This window comes from Eriocheir sinensis, unplaced genomic scaffold (assembly GCF_024679095.1).
Source record: "Eriocheir sinensis breed Jianghai 21 unplaced genomic scaffold, ASM2467909v1 Scaffold754, whole genome shotgun sequence".
NCBI lineage: Eukaryota > Metazoa > Arthropoda > Malacostraca > Decapoda > Varunidae > Eriocheir > Eriocheir sinensis.
This window is the reverse complement of record NW_026112114.1, coordinates 147,501-174,115: the sequence shown is the minus strand read 5'-3', so window position 1 is coordinate 174,115 and position 26,615 is coordinate 147,501. Positions and strand designations below refer to the sequence as shown.

The window sequence follows — 26,615 nt, the reverse complement described above, 5'->3', positions numbered from 1 at the left end:
TCCTCCTCCTCCTCCTCTTCTTCTTCTTCTTCTTCTTCTTCTTCTTCTATTCCTCTCATGAGTCTCGTGGAGTTGATGGTTGAGTGAAGGTCTCTCTCTCTCTCTCTCTCTCTCTCTCTCTCTCTCTCTCTCTCTCTCTCTCTCTCTCTCATGATTTTTTTTCTTATTTCTTTTTTCTTTTTTTCTATTGTTTTAAAATTTTGTTGTTTTATTCTTTTCTTTTTTCCTTTCTTTTTTGTTTTGGAATGAAAGAAAATAAAGATAAAAAGTGGATAACGAAGGAAGTACAGAGAGAGAGAGAGAGAGAGAGAGAGAGAGAGAGAGAGAGAGAGAGAGAGAGAGAGAGAGAGAGAGAGAGAGAGAGAGAGAGAGAGAGAGAGAGAGAGAGAGAGAGAGAGAGAGAGAGAGAGAGAGAAAAAGGAACAAAGAAGAAAAAATAAGTGATATTAGAAGAGAGGAATTAAAACATGAGGAATAAAGGAGAGGAAAAGAAAGAAAGAACATAGAATAGGGAACAAAGACAGAAAAGAAAGAAAGGAAGGAAACAGTTTTGGGGATGGAAATCGGGAAATATGAGAAGCTGAGTACGACAATTTTGCAACATTGGCGTGAACTGTTTCTTGTAACACACGAACACACCAACCAACCATACACACACAACCCACAAAGTCCCATCAATAACCAGACATAGATACTAAAGACATAAAAAGTAATAGTAAAGAAAGATTGAATTACAAGAGAAGCGTATTGTCTATAGCGTTCAACTCATCACCGTCAACACACCCCACGCAACACTCACCCGGCCAGCATCAACGACACACAACCCAAACAGTCCCATCAATAACCAGACAGACACAAAAGACATAGAAGTAACAGTAGAGTAAGATAAAATTAAGGGAGAACTGTGTCGAGTTTAGCTTTCAACTTCTCAACGTCAACAAACAAAACCCAAACAGTCCCATCGATAACCAGACATGCAAAAGACATAGAAGGAACAGTAAAGTAAGATAAAAACTGTTTCCTTCCTTTCTTTCTTTTCTGTCTTTGTTCTCTATTCTATGTTCTTCCTTTCTTTTCCTCTCCTTTATCCCTCATGTCTTAATTCCTCTTCTAATATCACTGTAATTTGTTCTTCTTTGTTCCTTTTTCTCTTTTCTTTCTCTCTCTCTCTCTCTCTCTCTATGTTCTTCCTTTCTTTTCCTCTCCTTTATCCCTAATGTCTTAATTCCTCTTCTAATATCACTCTAATTTCTTCTTCTTTCTTCCTTTTTCTCTATTCTTTCTCTCTCTCTGTACTTCCTTCGTTATCCACTTTTCATCTTTATTTTCTTTCATTCCAAAACAAAAAAGAAAGCAAAAAAGAAAAGAACAATCTCGGCTTTACCGTTCAACTCATCAGCGTCAACAAACCCCAGGCAACACTTACCCGGCCAGCATGGTGTATAGCAGGACTCCCAGGCTCCAGATATCACAGGCCGCATCATAGCCCTGCCTCTTCAAGACCTCCGGAGCCACGAAGTTCGCCGTGTAGCAGGGCGTCATGAGGAGCCCGTTCTCGGCGCGCAGCTGCTTGGCGAACCCGAAGTCACATATCCTCAGTGACTCGGGGCTGCCGGAGATGTCGGCGTACATGATGTTGGAGGGTTTGAGGTCACGATGTACGACCTAAGGGGTGGAGGGCAAGGGGAGGAGGTGTTAGGTTAGGGTTTTGAATGATCTTAAAAGAGGGGTGGAGGGCAAGGGGAGGAGGGGTTAGGTTAGGGTTTTGAATGATCATAAAAGAGGGGTGGAGGGCAAGGGGAGGAGGTGTTAGGTTAGACTTTTGAATGATCATATAAGCAATTTTTTTTTCTTTTTTACAGCAGAGACAGTGCAAGGGCGTAAAAAAAATAAGAAAACAATAATTAAAAAAAAAAGCCCGCTACTTACTGCTCCTAAATTGAGAGACCAGAAATATGCAGTAAAACCTCGATAAAACGGACTATTTGTGGCGGAACTTAGTCCGTTAATGCCAAAAGTCTGTTATAAGTGCGTCTGTTATACCGAGGGTCCACTGAACTTAGACGAACATCAAGAATAAAGGGAGAGGCATAGCAAAGACAGATGGAGAGAAGGAAAAGGGAAACACACACAGGAATAAGAGAGGAATGATAACAGGGATGGAGAAGAGAGATGGAGAGAAAGAGAAGGAAAAGGGAAACACACACAGGAATAAGAGAGGAATGATAACAGGGATGGAGAAGAGAGATGGAGAGAAAGAGAAGGAAAAGGGAGACACACAAAGGAATAAGAGAGGAATGATAACAGGGATGGAGAAGAGAGATGGAGAGAAAGAGAAGGAAAAGGGAAACACACAAAGGAATAAGAGAGGAATGATAACAGGGATGGAGAAGAGAGATGGAGAGAAAGAGAAGGAAAAGGGAGACACACACAGGAATAAGAGAGGAATGAGAGAGAAAAACAGAGAACAGGAACAAAAGACAGAAAACAGGAACAATAGACAGAAAACAACAGGAAAACAGGACAACAACAGGAAAACAACAGGAACAAAAGACAGAAAACAAAGAGAGATACAAAGAAACAGACCCCACAAAAAACAGGAAAACAACAGGAAAACAGAACAAAGGAAAACAACAGGAACAAAAGACAGAAAACAGAGATACTAAGAAACAGCCCACAGAAAAAACAATAGGAAAACAGGAAAACAACAGGAAAACAGGAAAACAACAGGAAAACAATAGGAAAACAGGAAAACAACATGAAAACAGAAAACAAAAAAAAACAAGAAAACAGGAAAACAACAGGAAAACAGGAAAACAAAAACAAAAAAACAAGAAAACAGGAAAACAGGAAAACAACAGGAAAAAAAACAGGAACAAAAGACAGAACACAGAGAAAAGACACTAAAAAACAGCCCCCACCAAGTCCCCTATCCTAACCCCCCCCACACCACCCCCCCGTCACCCCTACACACCCCGTTCTGGTGGAGGTACTGCACGGCGTTGGTCAGCGTCAGCAGCACGGCCGACGCCTCGCGCTCGGAGAAGAACTTTTGGCGCAGGATCTTGTCGAGCAGCTCCCCGCCCTGCATCAGCTCCATCACCAGGTACACGTGGGAGTCATCCTCGTACACCTGCCGAAGACGAGAGACCAGGTAAGCTATTTTATTTTATTTATTCATTCATTTATTTTTATTTTTTTACAGCAGAAGAGTTACATATTTTTAAGAGTTACTTTTTAAAGGTGGTGCGTTTGAAGTGGGCTAAGAATGGTGGGATGGTCAAGCGTCCGTTCAAGGGCATAAAAAAAGGAAACAAATGTGAAAAAAAAAGCTCGTTACTCATTGCTCCTAAAAGAGAAAATAAATGAGACAATAATTCAATCTACTTCACCGCCAAGATGAAAAACACATCGCACAACACAACACAGAGGCAGTAACAACACATATTTTGAGTTAGAGAGAAACGAGATATCCAAGAATGGTGCTGGACAGTCTCTTGCGACGTACAAACACACGCTAATCACATAAACACAACCCAACACAGATATCATTACTGTCACCATCAACCCCATGACTGCGGATTTCCTACCTGAAGACACCACCAAGCTAACACAGAAAATGGTGGACATATCTTCCCCATAAACAGGTAATGATAAAAATCTGCCAAGCTTAACCCTTTCACGCACCAAAAGTTTAATAAGGTTCTCTTTCCACTGTGATATCCGTCTGGGGCTCCCTAGCGGGCCTCGTGGAATGGCCTGGCTGTGCGGGGGAAAGTTTTATCATGTTATCGATTTCACCCACGAGTATTCTTTTTTTCACCCACGAGTATTCTTTTTTTCACCCACGAGTATTCTTTTTTTCACCGAGTATTCTTTTTTTCACCCACGAGTATTCTTTTTCCTGGCATTATTATATATCGCTGGTTTTGGAAGATTTTATTCTGCCTCATGAAAGAAAAAAATTATCAAGAAATGCAAATAAATAGCGAAATTTACCAACTCTAAAAAATAAAAAAAATTGAAAAAAAAATAAAGGGACGACGCTCACACTCACAGGCAGCCAAATGAGAGGCAACTAAACCACAGGCAATTATCACTTCACATCCAAGGCACGAGAGTTGACAATTAGTTTATTTAATAGGTCGAGCTCGGATCTTTGACGCAAAAAAATTAACGCGCTTCTGAAAGATTTTTGGCGAATTTTTTAAAGTTTTTGACGCGATTCGAGTCAAAAGCTGATGTAGACGATTCTGTTTTGACGGGAATCGTGTTATGGTGCGTGAAAGGGTTGAATAGAACAAAAAAGGTGCGAATTTATGATACGTGAATGTTGATGCTTGATTTGAACAGGTAATAGGTCTCTGATTTGAACAGGTAATAGGTCTCTGATTTGAACAGGTAATAGGTCTCTCATTTGAACAGGTAATAGGTCTCTGATTTGAACAGGTAATAGGTCTCTGATTTGAACAGGTAATAGGTCTCTGATTTGAACAGGTAATAGGTCTCTGATTTGAACAGGTAATAGGTCTCTGATTTGAACAGGTAATAGGTCTCTGATTTGAACAGGTAATAGGTCTCTGATTTGAACAGGTAATAGGTCTCTGATTTGAACAGGTAATAGGTCTCTGATTTGAACAGGTAATAGGTCTCTGATTTGAACAGGTAATAGGTCTCTGATTTGAACAGGTAATAGGTCTCTGATTTGAACAGGTAATAGGTCTCTGATTTGAACAGGTAATAGGTCTCTGATTTGAACAGGTAATAGGTCTCTGATTTGAACAGGTAATAGGTCTCTGATTTGAACAGGTAATAGGTCTCTGATTTGAACAGGTAATAGGTCTCACTTTTCCTATATATCATTATAAAGACAAACCAACTGAGTTTAATGAGACAAAAAAACAGGTCTCTATACAATTCAGGTAAAGCACTGAACACAGAACATGGTGCTCTCGTTTTCATATCAACAGGCAAGAAATTATACACCTGCTTTAAAAATACAAACAAAAACAACTTCCTTCTACACCTGTGAGGTACAACAAACCAGGTAAGGCAATGAGATATGGCTGCTAGACTCAACAACCGATGGGCTCACTTTCCCTATTTCCAGGTAACCTCAAACACCTGCCAAGTTACTGACATACACAAACTCATCATCCTCACACACCTGCGCCTGGTCAGCAAAGATCACCTGGCTATCCAACAAGACATGGAATATACACTTTTATCTAACATACGGTTTGACCAGCAACTTCTACTGGATATATATTTAGCATCACTGCCTATATTAACTTTAAGCTCCCAATAGTAATGCAATAGTATGAGCAATGGGTAATGCAATCTTCTTTTCCTCTGTTTATATCTTTAATAAACACTAAAATCCTTAAGAGAACAAAAGTTACGTTCGATAGTAATATAATTTTGATGTCCTATGAGAAATGGTATCCACACACACACACACACACACACACACACACACACACACACACACACACACACACACAACCACACACACACACACACACACACACACACACACAATCACATCCACACACACACACACACACACACACACACACACACACACACACACACACACACAATCACATCCACACACACACACACACACACACACACACACAATCACATCCACACACACACAACACACACAACACAAAACACACACTTACATCTCTCTGCAAAGACACACACCCACACACACACCATGGAGGTAGAATTGGTGGAGTTGACATCAGCCCAATTAAGTGAATCCACCCAAGCTGTCATTTTTACGACCAGGTGTCAGGTGTTGTGAGATCAGGCTCCCTCTTAACCCGGGAACACAAACCTGGGGTGCTGTCCACCCCACAAAAAAAAAAAACATTGGCAATTCAGCTTATCCTGCATTAGTCCAAGTGTGCTCTTCAGATCCTTACTGCCGGAGTTAGTCGAAGGTTGCTCTGGAGTGGTGTGCATGTGTGTTGGTGCCCTTCTGTTGTTGATGTTATTCTTTTTTCGGTGCAGCACGCCCCACGTTAGTGTTTTTGTACTATGTGCCATAAGTGTTATGGGGTGCATGACACCCACTTTATGATATGCTGGGGTGCATACCACCCCAGGTATGTGTTTTTGGTACCTGTTTCTTTAAAGAAATTTTTTTTATTTAATTTGAATTTTTATCTCGAATTTTTGGGAAAACTTGAAATTTCAGTATTTTTCCATTATTTTTTTTTAGACCAGAAGAATTTAGTGAGTCAAGTAACTTTAACAACCAAAATGAAGAGGAAGGAGGCTAATTTCTGTGGAATTTTTCAAAAATACAATTGTTTGAAAGGAAACGTGTTTTTTCTCGATCCGAAAATGGGGTTAGCTACACCCCAGGTTTGTGTATGTGTGACAAAAACTGAAGGTTTGCGTTCCCGGGTTAATGGGCATCAATACCTCCACGACACACACACACACACACACACACACACACACACACACACACACCCACCCACACTTACGTCTCTCAGCGATATGATATTGGAGTGGTGTCCGTAGCGGTAAAGTATCTCAATCTCCTCCTGGCAGTCACGTGTCTTCTTGGGAATGACCTTCACCGCGTACTCCTGCCTCGTGCCCTTGTGGACGCAGCGCCGGCAGATACTGTAGCTCCCTCGGCCAACCTCCTCGGACAGGTCGTACTCGTCGTGTATGCTGTTTGGTTTGACCCCGGAGAGACGCTGGAAAAGTTGGAAAGTTTCGTTTAGTTGGCGCAACATCTGTGGTCATATGCCGGAGAGAGACAGGAAAAGTTGGAAAGTTTTGTTTAGTCGGCGCAACATCTGTAGTCATATGCCGGAGAGAGACAGGAGAGGTTGGAAAGTTTCATTTAGTCGGCGCAACATCTGTGGTCATATGCCGGAGAGAGACAGGAGAGGTTGGAAAGTTTCGTTTAGTCGGCGCAACATCTGTGGTCATATGCCGGAGAGAGACAGGAAAGGAAAGGAAAGTTTTGTTTAGTCGGCGCAACATCTGTGGTCATATGCCAGAGAGAGACAGGAAAGGAAAGGAAAGTTTTGTTTAGTCGGCGCAACATCTGTGGTCATACGCCGGAGAGAGACAGGAGGGGGAAGGAATTATAGAAAGGAACAGACCCCAGGAGACAGGACACAACCCCCGATTAATACCTGGTACCCATTCACTGCTGGGTGGACAGGGGCGTAGGGTATCGGAAAAGCTGCCCAAATTTTTCCACTCCACCCAGGAATCGAACCCGGGCTCTCTCGATTGTGAGCCGAGTGTGCTAACCACTGCACCACGAAGCCCCCGAGAGACGCAGGAAGGGGGCGGAAGGTGTCAGGTATAGTCATAGAAATAAAGTCATAAAATAAAGAAATAGAGAAAAAGTAAAACAATAAAGTATTTGTGATAAAATAGTCATAGAAAAAAAAAGAGAAAAAGTAAGGTGTGATTCATTGTCTTATTTCTCATTGTTTTATTAATTTGTGTGTTTTTGTGCTTTATATATAGTCATAGAAATAAAGTAATAAAATAAAGAAATAGAGGAAAAGTAAAACAATAAAGTATTTGTGATAAAATAGTCATAGAAAAAAAATAGGTGTGATTCATTTCCTTATTCCTCATTGTTTTATTAATTTGTGTGTTTTGTTCTCTAACTGTTTGTTTATCCGTGCAATGTTTGTTTTGTTTTACTTTTCTTTTTTCTTCTTTCTTTTGTTGTTGTTGTTGTTGTTGTTGTTGTTGTTGTGTCTATAATATTGTGTCTTACTGCACGGAAAAGGTGAGAGAAAACAAAAAATAGAATACGCATCTCCCAAAGATAAACAAAAGATTGATAAAAACAAGAACACTCTCTCCTTCTAAACACAAAAACAAAAAAAAGAATACACATCTCCCAAAGATAAACAACAAAAGATTGATAAAAACAAGAACACTCTCTCCTTCTAAACACAAAAACAAAAAATAGAATACGCATCTCCCAAAGATAAACAACAAAAGATTAATAAAAATAAGAATGCACTCTCCTTCTGAACACAAAAACAAAAAATATGAACACAGAACACTAGCACAGTTACTCTCCAAAAAAGAATAAAAATAAAACAATAAAAAAAAAATCCAAAACGAAAATCAAAACTAACAATCTTCAACTCTAAAAAAAATAAATAAATAAATAAAAAATACACATCCTACATACTGACAGAACACTTGGGAGAAATTATGATCCTCTCTTTTCTTTAACAGGTTAAATTACACACCTGGTAAGCTTAATAAAACAATAAAAGTACCACCAGTCACCCCCAACACACACACACACACACACACACATTTATAGGAGCAGCGAGTAGCGGGCTTTTTTTTATTATTGTTTCCTTTTTTTTTTGTGCCCTTGAGCTGTCTCCTTTGTTATATAAAAACACACACACACACACACACCTTGCTAAGCGACGTGTTCTTCTCGGTGGTGTGCGTGGGGGTCATCTCCATCCCGTCCACCTGGTCCTCCAGCAAGAAGGGCGCCACAAAGCTAAACCCCTTGAACATCTGCGTCGCATTGGCACTGGGCGGCACCCCGGGCGAGTCTGTGGCCAGGGAAGGGGATTAGAGGGAGGGGCAGGGAGTTGGGGGACAGAAGAATGGGGTTGAGGGGGGAGAGTGACCAGAGAAGGGAGTTAGGGAAAAGGAAGGGAGTTGGGGGACAGAAGAATGGGGTTAGGTGGAGCGAGTGACCAGGGAAGGGAGTTGGGGGACAGAAGAATGGGGTTAGGTGGAGCGAGTGACCAGGGAAGGGAGTTGGGGGACAGAAGAATGGGGTTAGGTGGAGCTGTGAAAGACCAGGGAAGGAGTTGGGGACAGAAGAATGGGGTTAGTGGGATGAAAGGACCAGGGAAGGGTTTTGTGTCACAGAAGAATGGGGTTAGGTGGAGCGAGTGACCAGGGAAGGGAATTGAGTCACAGAAGAATGGGGTTAGGTGGAGCGAGTGACCAGGGAAGGGAATTGAGTCACAGAAGAATGGGGTTAGGTGGAGCAAGTGACCAGGGAAGGGAATTGGGGGACAGAAGAATGGGGTTAGGTGGAGCAAGTGACCAGGGAAGGGAATTGAGTCACAGAAGAATGGGGTTAGGTGGAGTGAGTGACCAGGGAAGGGAATTGAGTCACAGAAGAATGGGGTTAGGTGGAGCGAAAAGGAGTTAAGTGGATAGAAAAGAAGTTGGGGTACAGACTGATGTTGAGAGAGGAATGGAGTCTTGTGTTGTAAGGAAGGGAATAATGGGTAAAGAATAGAATAGGGAAATAGAAGAAGGGAGGAGAATGGGGAAACAGAAGGATGGAGAATGGGGTCAGTGTCACAAGTAAAGCCCCGTTCATGCTGCCCTGACTCTGGGCGACGACAACCCAGCGACTCCAGGAACACGAGGTCTTGGGTTTGAAATGTTGATATGAAAGGGTCGCACATTGGGTCGTATATAAGACATTTCGTCGCCCAAGAACACCTATTTGACAAGGCTTTCGTAGGAGTTGTGGGCATTTCCAGGAATAGTTTTATGACCCTAGTGGTAGTTTGATCCTTCCTCTGTACCGTGAACCTAAGAAACACATTTGGCAAGGCTTTCATAGAAGTTGTGGGCATTTCCAGGAATAGTTTTATGACCCTGGTGGTAGTGTGACCCTTCCTCTGTACCGTGAACCTAAGAAACACATTTGGCAAGGCTTTCATAGAAGTTGTGGGCATTTCCAGGAATAGTTTTATGACCCTGGTGGTAGTGTGACCCTTCCTCTGTACCATGAACCTAAGAAACACATTTGGGGGCATTTCCAGGAATAGTTTTATGACCCTGGTGGTAGTGTGACCCTTCCTCTGTACCGTGAACCTGAAGGAGCACTCATTAGAACCCGACTGACCCCCTCTTTGACCTTTAGAAATAGCTGATGTAGGAAGCAAAAATGTCTCATAAAATCGCACATAGTCTTTCCAACCATATGCGACCCTTCCACATCAAGATTTCACACCCAAGACCTCGTATACCCTGAGTCGCTGGGTTGTCGAGCCCCAGATTCGGCACAGTGTGAACGAGGCTTAAGGAAATTAGTAGGTAAAGAATGAAAAGGGAAGATCGAGGAAGGGTTGAGAATGGAGTCTATGTCGTGAGAATGGAATTTCGTACATAATGGATGGAGTTAAGAGACAGAAGAATGGTGTTATGTGGTAGAGAATGGAGTTAAGAGACAGAAGAAGGCAAGGAGGAAGGAATGGAAGGAGGGATGAGGAAGGCAAAGGTGAGAGGGAAGGCGTTAAGACAGCAGAAGAAGGTGTTAGAGGAAGGAAATTGAGTTGAGAGACAGAAGGTGTTAGAGAGGGACATATGTTAAGAGGCAGAAGAATGTGTTAGAGGAAGGAAACTGGAGTTGAGTATCAGAGGAAGGCATGGGAAGTTGCAATTGGAGTTGAGACAGAAGTGGGGTGTTGTGAAGAGGGACATATGTTAAGAGGCAGAAGAAGGGTTAGGGAGGAAGGTAATTGAGCAGAGGGACAGAGGGAAGGCAAGCAGGGAGGACATATGCTAGAGAGACAGAGGAAGGGTCTGGGGCAGAAATTAAGTTGAGGGACAGAGGAAGGTTAGTGGGGGACATATGTTAAGAGACAGAAGAAGGGTGTTAGAGGAAGGAAATTGGAGTTGAGGGACAGAGGAAGGGTGTTAGGTGAGAGGGACATATGTTAAGAGACAGGAGAAGGGTGTTAGAGGAAGGAAATTGGAGTTGAGAGACAGAGGAAGGGTGTTAGGTGAGAGGGACATATGTTGAGACACAGAGGAAGGGTTTTGAATACACTGGAACACAGCAAAGTAACAGAAGACAAGAAGATAAAGAATTAAAAAAAAGAAAGAGAAGGAAAACACGGGAGAAAATTGGACCGCTGAAATCAAACACAGGGGAGCTAGTAGAAAATTACGAAAATATGAGCACATTGTTGAACCATCACCTTTTCAGTATTCACACAGGAGGATCGGCCTGACTATACCGGAAAGAGTTCAGATTAATACGAGGCTGGACATGATAAATTGAGGGATATAATCATACCAGGCAAGTAGTTCAGGATGAGATAGATAAGCTTAAGAAGAACAAGTCGCCAGGTCCTGACGGATATTTCCGAGGGTATTAAGGAGCTAGGTGAGGAATCAGTGACTCAACTAGACATCTTTTAAGATGTCGGTAAATACTGGCTATGTAATGAGCCTATGGAAAGTAGCTAATGACGCCGATTTTTAAAAGGGGACAGGTCAGTTGCTTCAAACTATCGCCCAATTAGCTTAACATCGGTTATAGGAAGATGTTGGAGTCCATAATAGCCAGGTCATTCGGGAGCATTTAGAGAAACATAGCTTAATTCACGACTCGCAGCATGGGTTCACAAAGGTAGGTCATGCCACCAATCTCTTGTCCTTCTACAACAAAGCATTTGAGGCGGTTGACAGAGATGAAAATTATGATGTAATCTATCTTGATTTTAGTAAAGCTTGACAAAGTTCCTCACCAATTCACTGTTGCTTAAATTACAGGCTCACGGAGTAGAGGGAAAGTTTTGAACTGGGGTCAAGGCGTGGCTTTAGCAATAGGAAGCAAAGAGTGCAAATCAATGGTAAAAGATCTGACTGGGGATGTGTTACGAGTGGGGTCCCACAAGGTTCGGTATTAGGTCCACTTTGTTTATTATTTATATCAATGACTTAGACACAGGAATTAGTAGTGATGTTAGTAAAATTTGTAGATGATCAAGATCGGTAGAGTAATTGAGTCGATCAGACGCCAGTATTCTCCAAGGTGAACTCAACAGATTATATGATGGGCATGGATAAATGGCAGATGGAGTTCAATGTAGGGAAGTGCAGTATTCTGAGTGTAGGAATGAACCCTCACATAACTATTGCTTAAATGACACTCATAAGTAGGTCTGGAAGTGAGAGGGATTTAGGGGTCTTAGTGAGCTCTGATTCCGTCCAAGGGCACAATGCATTCAAGCTAGAAATCGAGCTAATAGGGTACTGGGATTTATTTCAAGGAGCTGCAAGCAACAGAAGCCCAAGTCTTCTCAAACTATATTTAGCATTAGGACCTCATCTTGACTATGCGGTTCAGTTCTGGTCACCCTACTATAGAATGGATATCAAAATGTTAGAATCGGTGCAGAGGAGGATGACTAAGATGATTCAGGGTTGAGAAACTTGCCATACGAGGAAAGACTCAAACAGTTAAACTTGCATTCTCTAGAAAGGAAGGGTGCGTGGACATGATCGAGGTTTATAAATGGATGAAGGGCTTTAATAAGGGAGACATTCATAAGGTTTTGTTGGTAAGAGAACCGGTAGGACACGTAAGTAACGGGTTTAAAACTGGATAACCAAAGATTCAACAGGACATAGGCAAAAATTGCTTTACTAACAGGGTGGTGGATGAGTGGAAGGCTGAAGAAGTCATGTGGTGAGTGCCAATACAATTGTCACATTCAAAAGTAGACTAGATAAATGACAGACAGCTATATTAGGTGGGGTTAGATACACGGAGCTTAGGGTCGTTGAAGCTGCCTCACAGGTTCATCGCCTCTTGCAGACTCCTGCGTTCTTATGTTCTTATGTTTATGAAAACAGAGGAATCAATGGGGGAGGCTGCAACAGGGGTGAGGGATGGGGTGCTTACCTCTGGGGGTGCGCGTGGTGAACTCCTGGTCAAAGTAGAAGGTGTCGTCAGCCTTGGAGACGGCCGGCTTAAAGGGCGGCTCGATCTGCTTGGCGTACAGCTTGTCCCAGTCGATGGAGGCGAAGAATGGGTGGCGCTTGAGCTCCTCCACGCCCTCGGTGCCTGGCGGGGTGGAGGGAATTACTGTTGTTGTTGTTGTTGTCAGAGGTAGTGTTAGTGTTGGGGCTGTTAGGAAGGTGCCTGGCGGGGTGGAGGGAATTACTGTTGTTGTTGTTGTTGTCAGAGGTAGTTAGTGTTGGGGCTGTTAGGAAGGTGCCTGGCGGGGTGGAGGGAATTACTGTTGATGTTGTTGTTGTCAGAGGTACCGTTAGTGTTGGGGCTGTTAGGAAGGTGCAAAAGTTATTCTATTTTAATGTCACTGTTTTTCTGTTGCTCTGCCTTTACTCCTTCTTCTCTTTGTTGTTCTTGTTATTGTCTTTGTTATTACTTTCCCTCTAATGTTCCACTTTTTCCTAACTCATCGTCATCTTTAGCATCACTGTCTTCCTCCTCTTCCTCCTCCTATCTGTTAACCCTTCAACACGAGGATGCGTATACTGCGTCCTGGCGTGCCCCGTACCATATCCCAGGACGTGCATACTGTGTCCTGGCTCCCTTTAGCCAATATATGAGTTATTTTGTCTCTATATTTATGCTTACATCTCAAAGTTATCAATTAATTTATGTTTCTTTATGTGCACCATTTAATTCTGCATGTTTTCATATATAATACATGATGATTAAGTTGAATTTATGGCTGAAAACTTGTTATATTCAATAGTGACATTTGAAATTTGGCGCGCGCAGCGATCCCGGGTACGGTGTGGGGCGCTGTTTTGGCCCGGCTGTAGTGAACGGGTTAAACTTATAATTATCTTCAGCATTAATATTATAAAGTTAAGTAAAGTTGGGTAAAGTTAAGGTAAGCAAAAATGTAATGGTCCCAAGATGCAGCAAAAGACTCCTAAAAGGCCTTCATTCCCTTGACTCAGCCTCCAGGGCCGGGGTTTACGTCCCCGGTGGAACATTTGGAAAATATTTAATTTCCAAAACAGATAAAGTTGTCAAGTGTTTCAAGTAAAGTAAATAATCCACATGACAGAAGAGGGGAATAAAATTTACTACACGTAGGCCAGCACTCATTATTCACGAAATCGGAGATGCTGTGTGGCTGCAGGTTGTCGTTGCGCAATAATGCAGACTTCAGACTCAGGTGAACCGACGGAAACACAGATACACCCTCGTACAACAGGATCAAAATTTACCTATCCACTAAAACAAAACAGAATCACATCCCTTCTGAAATTCCTCTACAGGTGAAAAACTATAAAAAAAACACCACTAAAACAAAACAGAATTACATCCCTTCTGAAATTCCTCTACAGGTGAAAAACTATAAAAAAACACCACCAAAACAAAACAGTATCACATCCCTTCTTCTAAAATTCCTCTACTGGTGAAAAACTATAAAAAAAAACACCACTAAAACAAAACAGAATCACATCCCTTCTTCTAAAATTCCTCTACTGGTGAAAAACTATAAAAAAACACCACTAAAACAAAACAATTACATCCCTTCTTCTGAAATTCTACTGGTGAAAAACTATAAAAAAACACCACTAAAACAAAACAATTACATCCCTTCTTCTGAAATTCCTCTACTGGTGAAAAACTATAAAAAAACACCACTAAAACAAACCAATTACATCCCTTCTTCTGAAATTCCTCTACAGGTGAAAAACTATAAAAAAACACCACTAAAACAAAACAATTACATCCCTTCTTCTAAAATTCCTCTACAGGTGAAAAACTATAAAAAAAACACCACTAAAACAAAACACAACTAAATTCCTTCTACTACTTCCCTCTTACAAGTTCAAAAACAATAACACAAGCAAGCGTCTGCCCCACCCACCTGCACCAAGCCTGTTTGCCGGGTTCTCTGAAGAGCGCTCGAGGAGGGACAGCCTCGGGCTGAGATATGGTGGCATGCCCAGCTTGGCCTTCAGGATCAGGTTCATGGTCTCCTTCCGGTTGGCGCCTTGGAAGGGCAGCGCACCCGTCAGCATCTCAAACTGGAGGGTGGAGGGAGGGGTGTTAGGGGAAGGGATGCTGATGTTAGGGGAGGTGAGGTGAAGGCTGGTATTATTAACGCACCAATATCTCAATTCCACCTTAGCTAATTGGTCTTTTGTTGTCATATATATCATTTACTAATCTTCAAAGCTTCTAGAAAATTAAAGGAGATAATGTAGAGATCAAAACAAGTGTAAAAATCGCCATGAAATGTGTGTGGGAACCATTAAGTCGTATTTCAAAACATTTCGTCGGCCAAGTTCACATAATTCACAAGGCTTTCGTATAAGTTGTGGGCATTTCCAGGGGTAGTTTTATGACCCTGGTGGTAGTGTGACCCTTCCTCTGTACCGTGAACCTAAGAAACACATTTGGCAAGGCTTTCACAGAAGTTTTGGGCTTTTCCAGGGGTAGTTTTATGACCCTGGTGGTAGTGTGACCCTTCCTCTGTACCGTGAAACTAAGAAACACATTTGGCAAGGCTTTCATAGAGGTTTTGGGCTTTTCCAGGCATAGTTTTATGACCCTGGTGGTAGTGTGACCCTTCCTCTGTACCGTGAACCTTAGAAACACATTTGGCAAGGCTTTCATAGAAGTTTTGGGCTTTTCCAGGGGTAGTTTTATGACCCTGGTGGTAGTGTGACCCTTCCTCTGTACCGTGAACCTAAGAAACACATTTGGCAAGGTGTGGGCTTTTTAGCGTAGTTTTATGACCCTGGTGGTAGAGGACCTTTCCTGTACTGAACCTAAACACATTTGTAAGGCTTTCAGAAGCTGTTTATGACCCTGGTGGTAGTGTGTGTACCTGTGAACCTAAGAAACATATTTGGCAAGGCTCATAGAAGTTTTGGGCCCAGGGTAGTTTTATGACCCTGGTGGTAGTGTGACCTTCCTCTGTACTGTGAACCTAAGAAACACATTTGGCAAGGCTTTCACAGAAGTTTTGGGCTTTTCCAGGTAGTTTTATGACCCTGTGTAGTGTGGCCTTCCCTCTCGTGAACCTAAGAAACACATTTGGCAAGGCTTTCAGAAGTTGTGGGCATTTGGGTATGACCCTGGTGGTAGGCTTTTCCTCTGTACCGTGAACCTAAGAAACACATTTGTTTGGGCTTTAGGGGTAGTTTACACCCTGGTGGTAGTGTGACCCTTCCTCTGTACCGTGAACCCAAAGAAACACTCATTAGAACCCGATTGATCTCTTTGACCTCTAGAAATAGTTGATGTGAGAAGGAGTGTTCATGTTTTTTGTGTGTGGGGGTTTGTCCCCTTCACCCCTCAGGCTCACTAAGGGACAGGTGAAATATATATCAGCATCCTACTGGGGCATATAGTTATACCTTCCAAAAGCCCGAGAACACAACTTTGACAACGCTTTCACGGGTAGTTTGGGCATTTCCAGGGGTAGTTCTCTGACCCTGGTGGTAGCGTGACAAAGCTTCTGTAACATGAACGTGGAAATAACATTAATCACAACGCTATTAACATCATTTTCGGTCTTTGGAGATTGATGATGTGAGCGGCAGGAGCGTCTTAAAAATGCCGGCCTTAGCTCCGCTCGACCCCTTGTCCCTCAGCTTCCATACATTTCATCACATTTCCCCATTTTCACTGATCTCCACATTCTTTCCCACATTCTCCAGGAGGCTTGAAGGTCCCTTGTCCCTCGGCTTCCACACTTTCATCACATTTCCCCATTTTCACTGATCTCCACATTCTTTCCCACAATCTCCAGGAGGCTTGAAGGTTAATAGAAGGCATGTGAGGCCAGACAAAAGTTCTTCATAAAGTAGGAAGCAAGATATGGGTGAATGATTTATAACCCACCTTAACCGGAGCTGATAAGAAGGGAGTTTATGCTGCTGATGTATTGATGTTAAGATAATGTTAAGGTAATGTTGATGTTAAGGAAAGGAACAGAAAATGAAAGATGAAGATAAGATATAAAAGAGAACATCCCATTGCTATCTCAAGCTTGAAGATATATGAAGGGAATAGCCCGCTCCCTTCCCTCCCCCCCATCACCCTTCACCCCATAACAACACAATCACCCTTCTCTCCCTCATACTTCACCTCCCCCCTTCACCCATCACCCTAATCCCTCACCCCTAACCTAACCTAACTAGCCTAAACACCCTTCACAAGATCACCCTTCACCCCATGACAACATAAGCACCCTCCCTCCCTCATACCCCTCCCTCATACTTCACACACCCCTCCCCCCATCACCCTACTCCCTAAACCATAACCTATCTCACCTAACCTTCACAAGATCACCCTTCACCCCCCATAACAACAACACAATCACCCTTCTCTCCCTCATACTTCACCTCCCCCCTTCACCCATCACCCTAATCCCTCACCCCTAACCTAACCTAACTAGCCTAAACACCCTTCACAAGATCCCCCTTCACCCCCCATAACAACATAAGCACCCTTTCCCTCCCTCATACTTCACACCCTCACCCCATAACAACAACACAAGCACCCTTCCCCCTCTCACCCCACCCTCCTCACCCCCAACCTAACTCAACTAACCTAAACACCCTTCACCCCATAACAACAACACAAGCACCCTTCCCCCCCTCATACTTCACCTCCCCCTCCCCCCATCACCCTACCCCCTCACCCCTAACCTAACCTAACCTAACAAACCTAACCTAATCTAACCTAAACAACCTTCACAAGATCACCCTTCACCCCCATAACAACAACACAATCACCCACCCCCTCACCCTCCCCACTCACCAGCAGCACCCAAAGGACCACCAGTCAGCTGGGCAGTGTTGTGGCTGCCATGTTCACCACCGGCGCCATGTACTCCACGGTGCCGAGAAGCTGTAGGCCTTGGTCCTCCAGCCCTTGTACAGCCCAAAGTCCATTAGTGAGATGTGGCCTGCGCCCAGGAGGATGCTGCAGGGTGAAGGGCAAGGTGAGGCTGGGATGTACATGAGTGGTGTGGCATGAAGTGTGGAGAGCCATTACTCTGTGCTGATGGGCAACAGATCACAGCCTACTGAATTATATATCTCCGTGGCTGGAAAGTTGGAAAGTTTCGTTTAGTCGGTGCAACATCTGTGGTCATGTGCTGGAGAGAGACAGGATGGGGAAGGAATTATAGTAGAAGGGAACAGAGCCCAGGAGACGCTACACAACCCCGACACATCTGTTACCATTCACTGCTGGGTGGACAGGGGCGAGGGCATCGGAAAAGCCGCCAAGTTTTTCCTGACTCACTGGGAATCAAACCCAGGCTCTCTCGACAGAGTTGAGTAGCAACCACTGCACCACGGAACCCCTTTATATATCCGTGGTGCAGTGGTTATGACACCTAGCTACAAATCCACAGCCCTGGGTTTGAATCCCAGTTCGGGCAGTAGTGCAGACCTCATCCAGCGGGTCATGATCACTTTTGGGCCGGTGGATGACTGGGTATATACCTGGAGAAAGCTGGGGAAGGTAGACTGTGGTGACCACCCTGGCCCTGTGGTTATTACCCACCACAGGCTCAAGGGCCAGTGTGACGGAGTTGAGCACCGAGGCCGTGCACAGCTATGGCATGTGCACCAAACTTTACCTTTACTACTGGACTAATGAAGCAACTGAATGCAAAGGATCACGGCCAACTCCTCCCCACAGCAAGTAACATATAAATATTTAACCAAACCGAACAGAACATTAAGTCTACGTATTCAAGGAAGATAAACAGGCCCAGAATGGCACTCATTTCTGTCTACAAGTAACAGATTATGATTTACTGGATTAAAGCTGGAAACAACATACATACTCCTGTCTCCTTCTCTTTCATCTACACATCTTTCTCGCAACTCTTTTTCTCCTTCATTCTCCTTTTTCATATTCTTTTTCCCTTTTCCTATTGCTCCCTCACTCTTTGAAGTTGGAAAGTTTCGTTTAGTCTGCACAACATCCGTGGTCATATGCCGGAGAGAGATAGGAGGGGAAGGAACTATAGGAGAAGGGAACAGATCCCAGGAGACGGGACACAACCCCCGATTAATACCCGGTACCCATTCACTGCTGGGTGGACAGGGGCGTAGGGTATCGGAAAAGCCACCCAAATTTTTCCACCCGCCTGAATCGAACCCGGCTCTCTTGACAGAGCTGAAAAGCTAACCACTGCACCACGAAGCCCCTAACCTCACACTTTGAACTCCTTTTTTTTTACCATCCTATAACCAAAAAAAAAAAAAAAAAAAAAAAAAAAAAATCAGACTCACTTCTCCGGCTTGAGGTCCCGGTAGATGACCCCAACGGAGTGTAGGTGGTCGAGAGCCAGCGCCAACTCTGCCAGGTAGAACTTGACGTCCTCCTCGGTGAACATGATCTGTGGGGGGACGGGGGATTAGTGCGAGGAAGAGCAGGTGTCAGGAGGGAGTATCAGGCGGGATGAGGGAGGGAAGAGTGTGGCAAGGGAGAGAAATAGAATGGATAGGAGGGAGAGGGAAGAGAGAGGGAGAGTGGGTGTGTCAGGAGGGAGTATCAGGAGGGATGAGGGAGGAAAGAGTGCGGCAAGGGAGAGAAACAGAATGGATAGGAGGGAGAGGAAAGAGAGAGGAAAGAGAGAGGGAGAGTGAACACCAAGCTACCAGGCATTAGGAGGAGGAGGAGGAGGAGGAGGAGAGAGGAAGAGATACAAGAAGAGAAGAGAAAAGGAACATTCATAAGATACTAAGAGAGAGGATGGAGGAGGAAGAGGAGGAGGAGGAGGAGGAGGAGGAGAGAGGAAGAGATACAAGAAGAGAAGAGAAAAGGAACATTCATAAGATACTAAGAGAGAGGATGGAGGAGGAAGAGGAGGAGGAGGAGGAGGAGAGAGGAAGAGATACAAGAAAAGAGAAAAGGAACATTCATAAGATACTAAGAGAGAGGATGGAGGAGGAAGAGGAGGAGGAGGAGGAGGAGGAGGAGAGGAAGAGAAGTGTGAAGAGACACAAGAAGAGAAGGAAGAGAAAGGAACATATCTGGTAAGATACTAAGAGAGAGGATGGAGGAGGAAGAGAGAGGAGGAGGAGGAGGAGGAGTAGAGGAAGAGATACAAGAAGAGAAGAGAAAAGGAAATATATTATAAGATGGCATAAGAGAGAGGACAGGAGGAGAAGAGGATGAGAGGAAGAGGAGGAGGAGGAGGAGGAGAGAGAGGAAGAGAGCAGCAAGAAGAGAAGAAAGAACATTCATGCGGAAGATACTAAGGAAGAGCCCAGGATACAGAGACGGAGGAATGAGGCAGGAGAGAGAGAGGAAGGAGGAGAGGAGGAAGAGATAGCACAAGAGAAGAGAAGAGAAAAGGAACATTATAAGATGGCTAAGAGAGGATGGAGAGGGAAGAGGAGGAGAGAGGAGGAGGAGGAGGAGGAGAGAGAAGAGACAAGAAGAGAAGAGAAAGAAGGAGCTCTCATAAGTATAGCTGCAGAGAGAGGATGACAGGAGGAAGAGAGGAGGGAGGAGGGAGGGAGGAGGAGAGAGGAGAGAGGAAGAGATAGCAAGAAGAAGGAAGAGAAAAGGAACATCTTACAGATACCAAGAGAGAGGATGGAGGAGGAAGAGGAGGAGAGGAGGAGGAGAGGAGAGGGAGAGATAAGATACAAGAAGAGAGAAAGAGAAAAGGGAACATTCTATAAGATACTGAAGAGAGAGTGATGGAGGAGAGGAGAGGAGAGGAGGAGGAGAGGAGGAGGAGAGATAGAAAGATGCTAAAGGTAAAAGAAGAAAGGAACATATCAGCAAGATACTAAGAGAGAGGATGGAGGAGTGGGGGGAGAGGAGGAGGAGGAGGAGGAGGAGGAGGAGAGAGAAGAGCAAGAAGAGAAGAGGAAAAGGAATATTCTATAAGAGGACTAAGAGAGACTGGAGGAGAGATAGAGGAGGAGGAGGAGGAGGAGGAGGAGAGGAGAGAGAGAAGAGATAAGAACATTCAGGGATACAGAAGAGAAAAAGAATATTCCAGGAGGACTAAGAGAGAGGATGGAGGGAGGAAGATATAGGAGGGAGGAGAGGAGGAGGAGGAGAGAGGAAGATACAAGAAGAGAAGAGAAAAGGAATATCTGATAAGATACAGAGAGAGATGGAGAGGAGGAGAGGGAGGAGGAGGAGGAGAGAGAGGAAGAGAGGAAGAAGGCAAGTTAGAAAGAGAAAAGGAAACATACTCATAAGATATTTCACGCAGAGAGAGGATGAGGGAGGAGGAGGAGGCGGAGGAGGAGGAGGAGAGAGAGGAAGATAAGGCAGGAAGAGAAAAGTGAAGTTATCATGCAAGATACTAAGAGAGAGATGGAGAGAAGGAGAGGAGGGAGGAGGAGGAGGAGGAGGAGATATGAGGAGAGAGGAAGAGATACAAAGAAGAGAAGAAGAAAGAAATTCATCTGCAAGATAGCTAAGGAGAGAGGATGGAGAAAAGAGGAGAGAGGAGGAGGAGGAGGAGGAGGAGAGAGGAAGAGATAAGCAAGAAGAGAAGAGGCAGAAAAGGAATATTCTATAAGATACCAAGAGAGAGACTAGTGATGGAGGAGGAAGGAGAGGAGGAGGAGAGGAGAGAGGAAGAGATACAAGAAAGAGAAAAGTGAACATATCATACATTAAGAGAGAGGTTGGAGGAGGAAGAGGAGGAGGAGGAGGAGGAGGAGGAGGAGAGGAGAAAGAACAGCCACAAAGAATGAAGAAATAGAAATGAAAGAAATAGAGAAAGAAAAGAAGAAGAGGAGGAAAGAAACAGAAGGAAGGAAGGAGAAGAGAAAATAAAAGAGAAGGATAAAGAAAAAAAGAACAGGAACAAGACATCAAGCAAAACGAGATCAAAACAAAAGGAAGAAAAAACAAAGATAACAAGAAAGGAGGAAGTTAGCAGAGGAAGACAAGATAACTTACCATGAAATCCAAAAGAAGAAAGAAAGAAGAAACATAAGACAAGTAAATAAAAAAAGAGGGGAATGGAGAGAAAAAACAAGGAAGAGAAGCAGAAATTGAGAAAGAGGAAGAAAACGCGAATTAAACACACACACACACACAACACAGACACAGACACACACACAGACACACACACACACACAGACACAGACACACACACACACACACACACACACACACAGACATCAAACAGCCACATCAGACAGCCACAGAAGCCATATATAGGTAAAAGGGTGTAACTGTTGCAGATATGAAAGGACACGCATAGGGTTCAATTACAGACCATTCAGATAAGCAGCAATGTAAGGAAGAGGAAGAAGGAAGAGAGGAGGAGGAGGAGGATATATAAGAAGAGACAGGAGGTTGATGTGGCTAGAAGGAAGAAGAGAAGGAAGATACGATAAAGAGAAGAAGCAGGAGAATAGGAGGAAATTGGCTAAGAAGAGGAAGAAGAGAGAAGAGGAAGAGGAAGAAGAGGAAGAGGAAGAGAAGAGGAGGAAGAGGGAGGCTAATGTAAGTAGTGAATGGAAAAAGGGCAAATAAAAGTAAAGATATGATAAAGCGAGAAAAGAAGAAGAAGAAGAAGGAGGAACCACATGAAGAAGAAGAAGAAGAAGAAGAAGAAGAAGAAGACATTAATATTGAGAGGAACTTCATGTGTGAGAGAGAGAGAGAGAGAGAGAGAGAGAGAGAGAGAGAGAGAGAGAGAGAGAGAGAGAGAGAGAGAGAGAGAGAGAGAGAGAGAGAGAGAGAGAGAGAGAGAGAGAGAGAGAGAGAGAGAGAGAGAGAGAGAGAGAGAGAGAGAGAGAGAGAGAGAGAGAGAGAATGTGATAAATGAGGAAGAAGGAAAAAAGAGGAAATAAGGAAGAGGAGAAAGGAAGAAGAGGAATAAAAGAAAGGAGAAGATAATGAGAGATAGAGAGATTGACATGAAGATCCTCCTCCTCCTCCTCCTCTTCTTCCTCCACCTCCTTCTCTTCTTCTTCTTCCTCCTAATCCTCCTCCTCCTCCTCTTAATTCATCCTCTCTCTCTTTTCTTCCTCTATATCTTTCTTTCTTTAACATCTCCTTCCTTCTTCCATCTTTCCTCTTCTTATCCTCCTCCTCCTCCTCCTTTCTCTCTCTCTGTTTCTCTATTCTATCTCCTCCTCCTCCTCCTCCTCTTTTCTCCTTCCTTCCATTACTTCCTATTATCTTCTTCCTTGTATCTTCCTATCATCATTCTCCTCCTCCTCCACCTCCTCCTCCTCCTCCATTCAAACTCTTCCTTCCTCATTTCCTTAAGTTTCATTTCCTCATTTCTCCATTTAACTCATCATCTCTCCTTCCTCCTCGCTGACTCCCTGGACAGCCGAGTGAAGAGGTCTCCCCTCAGGAAGTCCAGGATGAGGCACAGGCCACCTCGGTCTGAAAATAGGCGAGGTGCAGCCTCACCACAAAGGGATGGTTCACGCATGCTGTGATATTCGTGCCCCGGCTTGGTCCGCAGACTCTGCTCAAAGCCCTGCAAGGGAGGAAATGGTAAAAATTGGATCAGTAAAACGTTAATTAAAAAAGAGACAGGGTTGTTAGATAGGTACAAGGGTTGAGGATGTGTAGGGATGCATCTCCACGTGTGTGTGTGTGTAGGTAAAGGTTGAAGCCGAGAAAATAAACAGCAGAAAATGGTAGAAATTGTTGAGTAAAAAGTCAATTATAAAAGAGACACAGGTTGGTTACACATGAAAGCGCTGAGGGATGTGTGAGGTGATGCGATTTTGTACATGTGTGTGTGTGTGTGTGTGTGTGTGTGTGTGTGTGTGTGTGTGTGTGTGTGTGTGTGTGTAAGGACACAGAAAATAAATATAACAGCAGAAAATGGTAAAAATTGTTACAAGTAAAAGCTTCAATTATAAAAAGATACAGGTTTGGTTACATATTGATAGGGTACAGGATGAGGGGATGGGATTTCTGTATTATGTGTGTGGTAGTGTGTGTGTGTGTGTTGTGTATTGAAGGAGAAAATAAAACAGTTAAGAAAAATAGTAGAACATTGGTGGTAAAAAGTTAATTATAAAAGAGACAGGCTTGGTTTTCAGCACACTGAAAGGTTGCTGAGGGATGTGTGAGGGGATGCATTTCTGTACATGTGTGTGTGTGTGTGTGTGTGTGTGTGTGTGTGTGTGTGTGTGTGTGTAATAGGTCGAGAAATAATAAAACTGAGGAGAAAATGATTAGAACATTGTTAGTAAAAGTTAATTATAAAAAGAGATAATAGGTTGGTTACACATTGTGTTGAGGGATGTGAGGATGCGATTCTGTACATGTGTGTGTGTGTGTGTGTGTGTGTGTGTGTGTGTTTTAGGTTGAGAAAAAATCAAACAGCAGAAAAAATGTTAGAAATTGGTGAGTAAAATGTTAATTATAAAAGATACAGGGTTGGTTTACACACTAGGTGCTGAGAGATGTAGAGGGGATTTTATTCTGTACGTGTGTGTGTGTGTGTGTGTGTGTGTGTGTGTGTGTGTGTGTTGTAGTCGAGAAATACAAAACTGAGGAGAAAAATGATTAAAAATTGTTGGTAAAAAGTTAATTATGTGAGACACAGGGGTTGGTTAGGACATTGAAAGGTTGAGGGATGTGAGGGGATGCGACTGTAATGCGGTGTGTGTGTGTGTGTGTGTGTGTGTGTGTGTGTGTGTGTGTGTGTGTGTGTGTGTGTGTGTGTGTGTGTGTGTGTGTATGAGAACGAGAAAAAATAAACAGCAGAAAAAAATGGTAAAAATTGTTAAGCAAAAGCACGCAAAAAGATACAGGGTTGGTTGGCACTGAAAGGTTGAGGATGTGAGGGGATGCGATTCTGTGTTTGTGTTATAAGTTTGATGCTATGAAATGACCGTGTGGGTATCATGAGTAATTTAGAAATTCCATAAAATCAATTCTACAAAAAAAATATTAGTTAAAAGTTGATTCTAACAAAGAAGAGATTGTATTCTGTAGAAACTTTATGAAGATGGAAGATGTATTCCTGGGTATTCTATGGATTCCATGTATTCCAAGATTATCAGTACACACAACTACACACCCATACTTTTTTAACCCAGTAGCTGCGTGGATCAATATGAGAAATGCGAGAAAAATGAGGAAAATCACTACACAAACCATTCATAACAGTATCAAAGTATTTCTGTGATCAGTTTATGCATCATCTATTTTGGGGCTTATATCATAAAAAATATGGCCTGTCACTGCTAACGGTAAAGCCACAAATTTGGCTCCATCGCTACATGGCAGTGCTTCTGCCAAATTTGGCCTGTTTACTGTTTGGCTACGGTAAAGCCACAAATTTGGCCCATCATCAGTTACACGGTAAAGCCAATTTGGTCTGTCACAAGACGGTAAAGCCGTCAAATTTGGCCTTATCACATACACGGTAAAGCCACAAATTTGGCTCTATCACTGCCAAGACGCAGCTTCGCCAATTTGGTATCTGTCATCACAGCGGTAGCTGACAACGGTATCATCAAGGTTGTTAACGGTAAAGCCACACAAATTTCATTCATTGGCCATACATGTAGCCGCCGAATTTACCCATCACTGCTGGTTAATGGTAAAGCCACAAAATTTGGCCCATCATCACATATGGTGTCACAACGGCTCCGCCGCTGTTACATCGGTAAAGCCACAAATTCATTACCGTTAAGCGCGCTAAAGCCGCCAAATTTGGTCTGGTTTGCTGCTATCATCATCATCATCATCACTCATCATCATCATCATCGCTTGACGTCCATTTATTCCCTCTGGCGGTGGTTGGCAGACGATGGTTCTCCATCAAGTTGCCGCCGGTCCAGCTTATTTCTCCTGGGTGATGTTCAGCTTCTCCTCATATCTTCCTCCGCCAATTCTTCTCCACATCTTCCTTGGCCTTCCTGGTGGTCTTCTGCCTCTACCTCACAAAGTTCAGTGCACGCCTCAGTGATGTGTGCTACTGCCACTGATCCTGCACCTAACCTTACCTCTATTTAATATAGCAACAAAACTATGTCAAATATGTGTTTCTTTGGGCCTGTGGCATAAGGTTGAAACGCTCACCAGGTGTCATAAAACTACCTCCTGGAAATGTCCAAACCTCCTAATGAAAAGCTCTTGCTTCAAAATGCATGTTTCTTTTTAGGTTCCTGGTGCAGAAGTGTTGGTCAAAAATACTCACCAGGGTCATAAAAACTATTCCTGAAAATGACCACAATTCCTATGCAGAAAGTTTTGTCAAATGCATAAGCTTCTTTAGGTTCATGGCATGAAGAAGGGTAATAATACCACCTGTATCATAAAGCTACCCTGGAATGTCCAAAACTCCACGGAAAGCCTTTGGTCAGCAGGGTGCTTCAGGTTCAGTGGTGCAGAAAGGGTCAGCCATCTGCCAGGGTCAAGCTTCCAACCTAACCTCACCTAATCTAGCAGGTCAAACCTAACCACAAAACCTAACCCACTAAACTAAACCCAACCCAACCCACTAGACCAGGAGTTCTCAATCTTCAGCCTTCCTTACACCCTTGGGCATTTTATAGATCTGCAGTACCCCTAAAAATTTATGGATAAAAAAACGATGAAACTGGTGCAATATTGAGGACACTATTTATATAATGAATCTGGATGTGTAGACTGGATGATGGCAATTTTAAATAAGTTTTACTGACTGAAATGAGTGGGAAATTGAAAAATAAAATAAAAATGACACTGTGCAATTTGGATGTGATTACAACACTCATGTATTGTACAGTGGTGGTTACCTCTCAGACCCATTGCACTTCTGAAAAGTGCAAATGCACCCCAGATCAGAACCCCTGCACTAGACTAAACTAAATCCCAGAAATTCTGACGCATCTGACTCCACCCAACGAACACA

General features: G+C 43.3%; 1 protein-coding gene across 1 annotated transcript in view; it reads right to left on the bottom strand.

The window, feature by feature from the left end:
• Positions 1-1,406: 1,406 nt before the first annotated feature.
• The window catches only part of LOC126994246 (ribosomal protein S6 kinase 2 beta-like), a 155,019-nt gene continuing 129,810 nt past the window's right edge, over positions 1,407-26,615 (bottom strand). The window contains exons 5-13 of the mRNA XM_050853530.1: positions 23,067-23,234; positions 19,048-19,154; positions 17,615-17,747; positions 14,652-14,811; positions 12,698-12,859; positions 8,440-8,585; positions 6,507-6,725; positions 2,975-3,133; positions 1,407-1,665 (exon numbers count right to left, since the gene is read on the bottom strand). Of these exons, the coding sequence (XP_050709487.1) occupies positions 1,423-1,665; positions 2,975-3,133; positions 6,507-6,725; positions 8,440-8,585; positions 12,698-12,859; positions 14,652-14,811; positions 17,615-17,747; positions 19,048-19,154; positions 23,067-23,234 (1,497 nt within the window). The 3' untranslated portion in view covers positions 1,407-1,422. The remainder of the gene's footprint in view (positions 1,666-2,974; positions 3,134-6,506; positions 6,726-8,439; positions 8,586-12,697; positions 12,860-14,651; positions 14,812-17,614; positions 17,748-19,047; positions 19,155-23,066; positions 23,235-26,615) is intronic.